General features: G+C 45.2%; 1 protein-coding gene across 6 annotated transcripts in view; it reads left to right on the top strand.

Annotated features, from left to right (window-relative positions):
• Positions 1–10,000, top strand: part of herc1 (HECT and RLD domain containing E3 ubiquitin protein ligase family member 1) — a 58,272-nt gene that overhangs the window by 244 nt on the left and 48,028 nt on the right. For all 6 annotated transcript variants that reach the window (XM_037545611.1, XM_037545615.1, XM_037545614.1 and 3 more), the window contains exons 2-5: positions 2,487–3,445; positions 4,230–4,325; positions 4,415–4,609; positions 9,231–9,542. In XM_037545611.1, the coding sequence (XP_037401508.1) occupies positions 2,516–3,445; positions 4,230–4,325; positions 4,415–4,609; positions 9,231–9,542 (1,533 nt within the window). In that variant the 5' untranslated portion in view covers positions 2,487–2,515. The remainder of the gene's footprint in view (positions 1–2,486; positions 3,446–4,229; positions 4,326–4,414; positions 4,610–9,230; positions 9,543–10,000) is intronic.

Genomic DNA, 10,000 nt, shown 5'->3' with positions numbered 1-10,000 from the left:
TCACCTTCCACTGATTGTGCTTCAGAACCAGCAGGAGCTCACGGCCTTGAGCAGTCGAGCTGTGTTTAGTCTGCGCATAAAGTCTCGTCTTAGTTGTGCAGGACGCAAAAACCGCGCATACCGAGTGATTTAGAGCGCGGCTTCTGTCGGGACTCCGCTCCAGAGACCCGGGAGCAGCACCAGCTGAGCTGACTCACGGGCGGGCCGGGCTGCAGGGGCGGCTGGCGGGGCATCCTGGAAACCAGCTGGCTAGTTAGCTTCGTAGCGACCTGACATATCGCTGTAACGGCTTTGTCTTGGCTTGGCAAGTCAGCTGTTTGTCAGGAAAGCGTAGTTATTCATAAACAGCGCGCACTGGCTTCACAGCGGCGCCCGTTCACGCCACAGCTCCGCAGCCGAGCCAGGAGTTTCGGTTTCCAGGATTAGTACTGACGCTGTTTGTTGGCTAACGGTAGCCGCTAGCTCCTCTACGGGATGTAACGTTATAGCTTAGCTTAGCTACCGTAGGCAGATCGCTAACAGGTCACTTAGTCCGATGTTCTGTCCGTCCTCTCTCTGTTAGACGGGCACAGATCGTCGCGAAACGCGCGGGTTTCATTTTCCGAGCCTCTTTGCTTTTTTGTTTTGCTTCCGCGCAGTCCGCCTCCCCGAGTTAGCATTAGCTGGAAAGCTAACCTAGCTACGTCAAAGAAGGGTGGGCAGAGGGGCTGCAGAGCCAGCGGGATGACCGAGCAAAGCGCAGGCTTCGCCGATCGATAGTTTTTGGTGATATGACGAAGCTGATAAACTGTTCATACTGTCAGTTTTCCGGAGCAGGAGAGTTTTAATTGTAGCACAGTCGGTTACAGCTCTTGCTAATGAGCTAACTGAGCTAACCTAGCTAAGTTGGCTGTCTGACTATAATACTGTGAAATCGCACAGCTAGAAAACACAATGTCTAAAGCACTGCACCTGAGAGGTAAGTTAGAGCAGGTACATAACCCACAGAATGAGTTAGAAACTGGGTACATAACGTTGCAGGTAGAGGTGGGTAATCCAGGTCCAAAAAAAAGTAAAAATCCACCACAGGATTTTGTTCCAACTGCTTAACTTGTCTAATTTGCTCAAAGCGGCCGGGGAGGTGTTCAGACAGTTGGAACAAAATCCCGGGGAGGGTTTTTACTTTTTCTGGACCTGGATTACTCGCCTCGAGTTGCAGGTAACAACACATCTTTAGCGAAATGAAATGATATAGAACAACTTCCTCGGATGATTTACTGCAGTGATGCGCAGTGAAGCAGTCCACATGTAGTTTGAAACAAATAAAGAGATGAAGGATGAAAAGATGCTGGATGTCCCCTGCAGGAGTTTACTGTAAATGAACAGTGTGCAATGTTTCCAGCTGTGATTTCTTGCCAACAAATTGAGAACAGTAATAAAAGATGGTTCTTCAAGCTGAATACTTTTTTGTACCACACAAAGCTGATTTTTGTGGAATTTTTTTTATTAAGTCAGTTTCATGGGAAATATCCTAACTTGATGGACGAGTTTTGAATCAGTGGTATTTGCCGTAAGGAACTGGCAAAGGTTCAGCATTGCTGACTATCTGTAATACAGTGTCATCGTTATTTTCAGGTGTTTCGAGGAAAAGGCAAGGAAGAGGAGTTCCTTATCAGCATATCATGGAACTTCTTGTTACCTAAGCAGAGCACCTGTTACATTACTGTTTGCTGAGTCAGACTCCTTATGATGCATTTCATTATTACTGACATTAAAAGGTACATAGAATATATGGAAGATGATTCCTTGAAGTGTAGACTTTAAGAAAAATGCTAAATTTGCAAATAACATTAGTAAAATCATAGCTTCTATGGTTTAATAACCTTCAGATCCACAGTTAGGTGAACTCCCCGTTCAGTTGTTGTGATAGAGGAGGAGATTTAATAAAAGCTTCATGTTATTAATGTCATAATAAAAGCTTCTCGTTATTAGAAAGTAGTTGTACTGTATTTTAACAAAAAATGTATCTCTGTAAGATAAGAGAGACTTTTATTATCCCACTGGGGGAAATTTGCATTGTTACAGCAGATGAAGAGCAGCAAGTAGACAAAGATGTGCATCATACAAAATACAGCATATAAGATAAACTATAGAAATAAATAAATAAACAAGGCGTCTGTACTGCTGCGCTTTATATATAGAGGCGTCTGTACCTGCTTTCACTGTTGATTTATTTTAAGTGAGGTTTTTTATACGCACACCTGGCAGTCTGTTGTTATTTGTGTGATATTTGAACTGTGTGGGTGGGACAGGTGAACCGTTTTACAGTGTAATTCTTTAAGTGTTTAAGTCCATGTACTTTAGAAACAGCTTTTTTTACAGGCTTGGCCTTTTTGGCTTATTCCAAATGTTTCCATCATGTTTCCAGTAATATAAGAATATGTTGGAATACTTCAGATACTGAAAAAAAAAATCACCTAAAGTGTTTGATGATTATCGCTTTCCAGGTGTGACGGCGTGTGTGTGAGGCGGCACCATGGCCGCAATGATCCCCCCAGTGAAGCTGAAATGGCTGGAGCACCTGAACAGCTCCTGGATCGCTGAGGACAGCGAATCCATCTCCACACGTGAGGGCGTGGCCTTGCTCTACTCCAAGCTCCTCGCCAACAAAGAGGTGGTGCTGCTCCCCCAGCAGGTGCTATGCTTAAAAGGTCCCCAGCTGCCGGACTTTGAGCGAGAATGTCTGTCCAGTGATGAGCAAGAGCACTACCTGGACGCGCTGTTGGCCAGCCAGCTGGCTTTGGCCAAAACCGTCTGCTCCGACTCGCCATTCGCTGCCGCCCTACGCAAGCGCCTTCTAGTCCTGCAACGGGTCTTTTATGCACTTTCCAACAAGTACCATGACAAAGGCAAAGTCAAACAGCAGCAGCACTCACCTGAGAGCACACTGAGCTCTGCCGAGTTGCAGGCGGTCAGCGAGCGGCCCCGCTCCAGCACAGACGCACTTATAGAGATGGGTGTGCGGACAGGTCTCAGTCTGCTCTTTGCTTTACTCCGACAGAGCTGGACGCTGCCACCCACCGGGCCTGGCCTTAACCTCTGTAATGATGTCATCACTACCGCCATTGAGGTGGTTGGCTCCTTGCCGCCACTCTCGCTGGCAAATGAAAGCAAGATTCCACCCATGGGCTTGGACTGCTTGGCCCAGGTGACCACGTTCCTGAAGGGGGTGACCATGCGGCACTCGGGAGCAGATGTGGTGGGCAGGAGGCTGGCATGTGAGCTGCTCCTTGGACTGGCAGCTCAGCGGGGCTCCCTACGCTACCTGCTGGAGTGGGTGGAGATGGCGCTGGCCGCCTCGGCAGGAGTCAGTAGCCTGGAGCCCAGCCAGGCTGTGCAGAGCCAGGAGGGCCTGATGGGATATGATTGCTTTATGAACATTCTCATGCAGATGAGACGCTCACTGGTATGTAATGTCTGCCTCAGTTTGACACGGTCATGGCCACTTACTCACTACCCAGCACTGCTTACGCTGAGATATCAGACGTTAAATACATTTTAAAAATTTGTGAGTCTGTAGATATGATACCTTTGCCCAGTCCCAAGTCAGAAAACAGCTGCGATTGAACCAGTGCAGCACGCTCTTATATAGATTTTAGTTACCTGCTATTGTTCACACTGAGATGAGAAGTCAAAAACATTTAAAATTATAATTAAGCATTTATATTGCTCCTATTACAACTCTTACAAAGTTGCTTTTGCATGCACGCGCAAAGAGGAATTTAGGTTTTGGGGATATTATTGTTCAAAAGTATAAATATCTGTTATATAAATTTGTCAAAAAAAAAAATAAAAGAAATACATTAATACATTTTGAGATTTTAAGTTTGATTGGGGATTAAATCTTATAGATTTTGGACATTTATAATGAATTAAATTCAAATATCTCTTAAATGTGTAAGTTTGTCAACAAAACTACAGCTGTAGAGGAAAAACCTGCGTCTGCTAATGTGGACTTAATGTAGACCCAGTGCTCGTCATGGATTTGCCACACTTCAGATTCATAAAGCGCTGTGAAATTGCTCCAGACCTCGATGGCTGGAGTCTAGACTGAAGACGTTTAGAAATTTGTTTGTCGGTTGCACATTTGTAGTGCATTACTTTAAACAGTTTAACAGAAGTAGTTTTTCTTCTTTATCAGTAAATGATCGTTCATGCTGATAATGAAATGCTAGACGACTGTTTTCCAGGGTTCATCTGCAGACCGGAGCCAATGGAGGGAGCCAACCCGCACACCAGACGGGCTGTGCTCCCTGTATGAGGCTGCACTCTGTCTGTTTGAAGAGGTAAAACTAAACGTCCACAGAATTCGGAGCAGATTAATTGTATTATTGTATTATTTTCTTACGTCTGATTTCCTGTGATGATGTGACAGGTTTGTCGCATGGCATCGGATTATTCAAGGACATGTGCAAGTCCAGACAGCATCCAGACGGGCGAGGCAGCCATGGTGTCTGAGACATGTGAGGTGTACGTCTGGGGCAGTAACAGCAGCCACCAGCTTGTGGAGGGAACTCAAGAGAAGATCCTCCAGCCTAAACTAGCACCCAGTTTCAGTGACGCACAGACGGTAAGCACAGATAGTTTTCTGGATGCATCAGTCACAAGGTGGCCGTTGAAGCATATCGATTTGGTAAATTTATAAACAGTTGTAATCAAACGCTGTAATTATTAATACAATATAACAATCAAGGCTTAATCCGTTGTTTTACTCTTGTCTATTGTGTAAACATTTCCTCCTCTTTAAAAATAATTCTAATTTGTGTCAAAATGGAAAATTTCATGATGCATTGAATCATTTGCTAAAGAATAATTATCACATCATGAGGTCAGACATTTTGGTTCATTTCTCTCTCTCTCTCACACACACACACACACACACACACACACTCTTAACTATTGTCCAATCATATCACAGAAAATTGTGCTCATTGTGTTCTTTTTGTTTAGTGATCTTTTTATTTAGCAGAATAAAATATCCGTTTTCAGTCACTATTGGAAAATGGTTTTCTGTGGACTTGGTCAATAGTAGCTATAATCACGCAGAGGTAATGTGTGTGACTAAGACTACAGCAGATATTTACATTTATGGCATTTGGCTGACGCTCTTATCCAGAGCGACTTACAGTTTGATCATTTTACAGAAGTAGGCGAAGGTGGTGTTGGCGAGAGAGAAGGAAAGGCAGGAGTGTGGAGGTTAGAGTAGGGACTCTGAACATAGGGACAATGACTGGTAAAGGCAGAGAGCTTGCAGACATGATGGAGAGAAGGAAGGTAGATATTCTGTGTGTCCAGGAGACCAGATGGAAAGGAAGCAAGGCCAGGAACATTGGAGGTGGATTCAAACTGTTCTATCATGGTGTAGAGAGGAAGAGAAATGGAGTAGGGATAATCCCAAAGGAACAGCTTGGGAAAAGTGTTCTGGATGTAAAGAGAGTGTCAGACAGGATCATGAGCCTGAAGTTGGAGGTTGATGGTGTGATTTTGAATGTGGTCAGTTCATATGCACCACAGGTTGGTTGTCAGTTAGAGGAGAAAGAGGAATTTTGGAGTAAGATGGATGAGGTGGTAGATGGTGTCCCTAGAGAGGAGAGATTGGTGATCGGTGCAGACTTCAATGGACATGTTGGTGAAGGGAACAGAGGGGATGAAGAGGTGCTGGGTATGTATGGTGTGAAAGACAGAAATGCGGAAGGTCAGATGGTTGTAGATTTTGCAGAGAGAATGGAAATGGCTGTGGTGAACACGTATTTTCAGAAGAGGGAAGAACACAGGGTGACATACAAGAGGTGGAGGGAGATGCACACAGGTGGATTATATCCTTAGCAGGAGATGCCACCTAAAGGAGATTGGAGATTGTAAAGTGGTGCCAGGGGAAAGTGTAGCAAGGCAGCATAGGGTGGTTGTCTGTAGAATGAGATTAGAAACAAAGAAGAGGAAGAGAGTGAAGACAGAGCCAAAGATTAGATGGTGGAAGCTGAAGGAGGAGGATGGTTGCAGGCAGTTCAGGGAAAAATTGCAACAGGCCCTTGGGGGCAGTGAGGAGCTACCTGAGGACTGGGAAGCTACAGCTAAGGTGGTGAGAGAAACTGGCAAGAATGTGTTGGGTGTTTCGTCTGGTCAGAGGAAAGAAGACAAGGAAAGTTGGTGGTGGACTGAGGAAGTCCAGGAGAGTATTCAGAAGAAGAAGGCAGCTAAGAAAAAGTGGGATAACCAGAGAGATGAAGGAAGTAGGCAGGAGTGCTGTGAGGCTAGTCGCATAGCGAAAAGAATGGTGGCAAAGGCAAAGACTCAGGCCTATGATGAGCTGTATGAGAGGCTGGACAGTAAAGAAGGAGTAAAGGACTTGTATCGTTTGGCTAAACAGAGAGAAAGAGCTGGGAAGGATGTACAGCAGGTTAGGCTGATAAAGGATAGAGAGGGAAATGTACTAGTGAGTGAACAGAGAGTGTTGAGTAGATGGAAGGAGGACTTTGAAGAACTAATGAATGAGGAAAACGAGAGAGAGAGGAGGACAACGGGGGGAGAGATAGTGGATCAGGAAGTGCAGAGAATTAGTAAGGTGGAAGTGAGGGCAGCTTTAAAAAGGATGAAGAATGGAAAGGCAGTTGGTCCAGATGACAGACCTGTGGAGGTATGGAGATGTTTAGGAGAGAAGGCAGTGGACTTTTTAACCAGGTTGTTTAACAAAATCCTGGCGAGTGAGAGGACGCCTGATGAGTGGAGAAGCAGTGGACTGGTCCCCATTTTTAAGAACAAGGGTGAAGTGCAGAGCTGCAGTAACTACAGAGGTATAAAGTTGATGAGCCACACCATGAAGGTGTGGGAAAGAGTTGTTGAAGCAAGGCTGAGGTGAGAGGTCCAGATCAGTGACCAGCAGTTTGGTTTCATGCCCAGAAAGAGTACCACAGATGCAGTTTTTGCGTTGAGAGTGTTGGTAGAGAAGTACAGAGAAGGTCAGAAGGAGCTGCATTGTGTCTTTGTGGATCTAGAGAAGGCAGATGATAGGGTGCCAAGAGAGGAACTGTGGTACTGTATGAGGAAGTCAGGTGTAGCTGAAAAGCATGTTAGGGTGGTGCAGGACATGTATGAGGATAGTGAGACAGTGGTGAGGTGTGCAGTTGGAGTGACAAATGGTTTCAAGGTGAAGGTGGGGTTACATCAGGGATCAGCTTTGAGCCCCTTCTTGTTTGCAATGGTGATGGACAGGTTGACAGATGAGGTCAGGCAGGAGGCTCCATGGACCATGATGTTTGCAGATGACATTGTAATCTGTGGTGAGAGTAGAGAGCAGGTAGAAGAGAATCTGGAGAGGTGGAGGTTTGCACTGGAGAGGAGAGGAATGAAGGTCAGTAGAGACAAGACGGAATACATGTGTGTGAATGAGAGGGAGGCAGGTGGAAAGGTGAAGATGCAAGGAGTAGAGGTCGTAAAGGTGGATGACTTCAAATATCTTGGGTCAACCATCCAGAGCAATGGACAGTGTAGAAAAGAGGTGAAGAAGAGGCTGCAGGCAGGATGGAGTGGGTGGAGACGGGTGTCAGGGCTGATGTGTGACAGAAGGATAGCAGCAAGAGTGAAAGGGAAGGTCTACAAGACAGCAGTGCGTCCTGCTATGATGTTTGGTTTGGAGACTGTGGCTCTGTCTAAAAGACAGGAGGCTGAGCTGGAGGTGGCGGAGATGAAGATGCTGAGATTTCGTTGGGAGTGACCAGGATGGACAAGATTAGAAATGAGCAGATCAGAGGGACAGTGAAGGTGGAGCAGTTTGGAGATAAAGCCAGAGAGGCCAGGTTGAGATGGTTTGGACATGTGTTGAGGAGGAATAGTGGATATATTGGGCAAAGAACCTTGGAGATGGAGCTGCCGGGTAGAAGGAGAAGAGGTAGACCTCGGAGAAGGTTTATGGATGTAGTGAAGGTGGACATGGAGATGGTTGGTGTGAAAGTAGAGAAGGCAGTGGATAGGGCAAGATGGAGGCAGATGATCCGCTGTGGCGACCCCTAAAGGGAGCAGCCGAAAGAAGAAGAGGCGAAGGTGGTGTTGGGAGTCTTGCCCAAGGACTCTTATTGGTATAGTGTAGGGTGGTTACCCAGGTGGGGATTGAACCCCAGTCTACAGTGTAGAAGGCAGAGGTGTTACCCACTACACTGACCAACCTCTTATTCAGTAACGTTCAGCAATTAAAATCGCAAATGAAAAAGATTTTCGAAGCACTGCTTTTACCTGTATTTATGAAAGCATGTGCTTCAGTGCACTAGTTTTTTGCCTGTCTGAGGGGAAACAAAGTTTTGTTTATGAAACTAAACACTCACGAGTCGCCAGTAGCGCACAGTGGCCTATCAAAACAGCGTGAGATCATTCAATTGCGCTTTATGCAAAAACTGTGATTTACACTTAGCCTTTTTTCATGTCAGTCAAATAGTCTTTACTGTCAAATCTACAGCGATATCTCTGAACAGGGTTTCCCGTGCTTAGGTTATAGTCTGCCAATGTGCCAGTGTATACAGACCACCTGCCAGTGTACATTTTTGTGGTTTAAAAACTTGTTGAGCATTTTTAATCTAGAAAAAACAAAGTGCTTTGGATTTGACTACTGCTAAGCACAGCTCAGGTCGGGGAAGAGGAGAGAGAGCGAAGGAGGCAGCGGGAGGAAGAGCAGCAAGCACACGAATTTAACTAGCTGCTACATTCAACAAGAAAAGTTGTCCTGGCTGAATTTCTCTTCATTTAAAAACAAATCCTAGTTGCATTTACACTAATAATTCACCTAATATTTACGTTATTTTCGTAAGAAGCCGCACGAGGTGAAGGAGTAGAGACTCATAGCTTAAGGACCCTGATTTGTGGGATTTTAATCACCCCGGAGTTAAATGGCTTTCCTTTTTTTCCGTGCTATTCCACTGTATTTATTTCCAGGAATAAATGACACCTTGCAGTCTACCAAGCAACTTAAGAGCTCAGAATAATCTACATTGAATCTGAAAAAGATAATAGAACATAATCTAAATTCAAGATCATTTTTGATAGAATGTTCAATAGTCGTAGCAATGCAACGATGTGCCCATCGTTATCGCTGAAAGCCATTAAAAGAGTTAATGAAGGTAACGTTGTTTCTGGAAGACTCAGAGGAGGATGTTTACTTGTTGACTCGGCTTTAATGTTTTGTGCTACATTGTTTGTAATCTCAGATTGAGGCTGGTCAGTACTGCACTTTCGTCATCTCTTCCGACGGCTCTGTTCGGGCATGTGGGAAAGGGAGCTACGGCCGCCTAGGACTGGGGGATTCTAACAACCAGTCCACTCTTAAGAAGCTAACCTTTGAACCCCATCGCGCTATTAAGAAGGTTTCATCATCCAAGGGCTCGGATGGTCACACGCTGGCATTCACGAGTGAAGGGGAGGTGTTCAGCTGGGGTGATGGAGACTATGGCAAACTGGGTCACGGCAACAGCTCTACACAGAAATACCCCAAACTCATACAAGGACCCCTCCAAGGAAAGGTACTAAACATTCCCTGCACTAAAACCAACATTCGAAAACATTCTAACGGTATATGGAACAATTGCTCTGCTGTCTTTAGTGCTGATTCTCCAGTAGACTGACAGATCCACGCACCACGGCGCAGACCTGATTTTGCCAAACCAGTGTTCCACTGACACAGATTAGCAGGATTAAAGCCGAAACCTAAGCAAGCGCAGCTGAGCAGCTGTGTCTGAGTGTCTGAGTGTCAGAAAAGCTGAATTTGACCTATTCCGTGCTCTTCTGAGCTGTGAGCCTTTAACATTTAGCAGTTGTAGTTTTAGATTCATGGTTAAATGTTTACTGGGTAACGAAATGAAAGTCTTGATGGTTTATTTTTCTGGTTGTTTGCGTCACAGTTTCAGTCTGTTCAAACACGTTGGGTCAGTTTCCTGGACAGGGCTTAAGCCTTGTTCGGACTACGTAGCACTCTGAACGT

The sequence above is a fragment of the Pygocentrus nattereri genome, chromosome 15, assembly GCF_015220715.1.
Source record: "Pygocentrus nattereri isolate fPygNat1 chromosome 15, fPygNat1.pri, whole genome shotgun sequence".
NCBI lineage: Eukaryota > Metazoa > Chordata > Actinopteri > Characiformes > Serrasalmidae > Pygocentrus > Pygocentrus nattereri.
The sequence above is the reverse complement of the archived record's forward strand: the minus strand, read 5'-3'. Positions and strand labels throughout refer to the sequence as shown.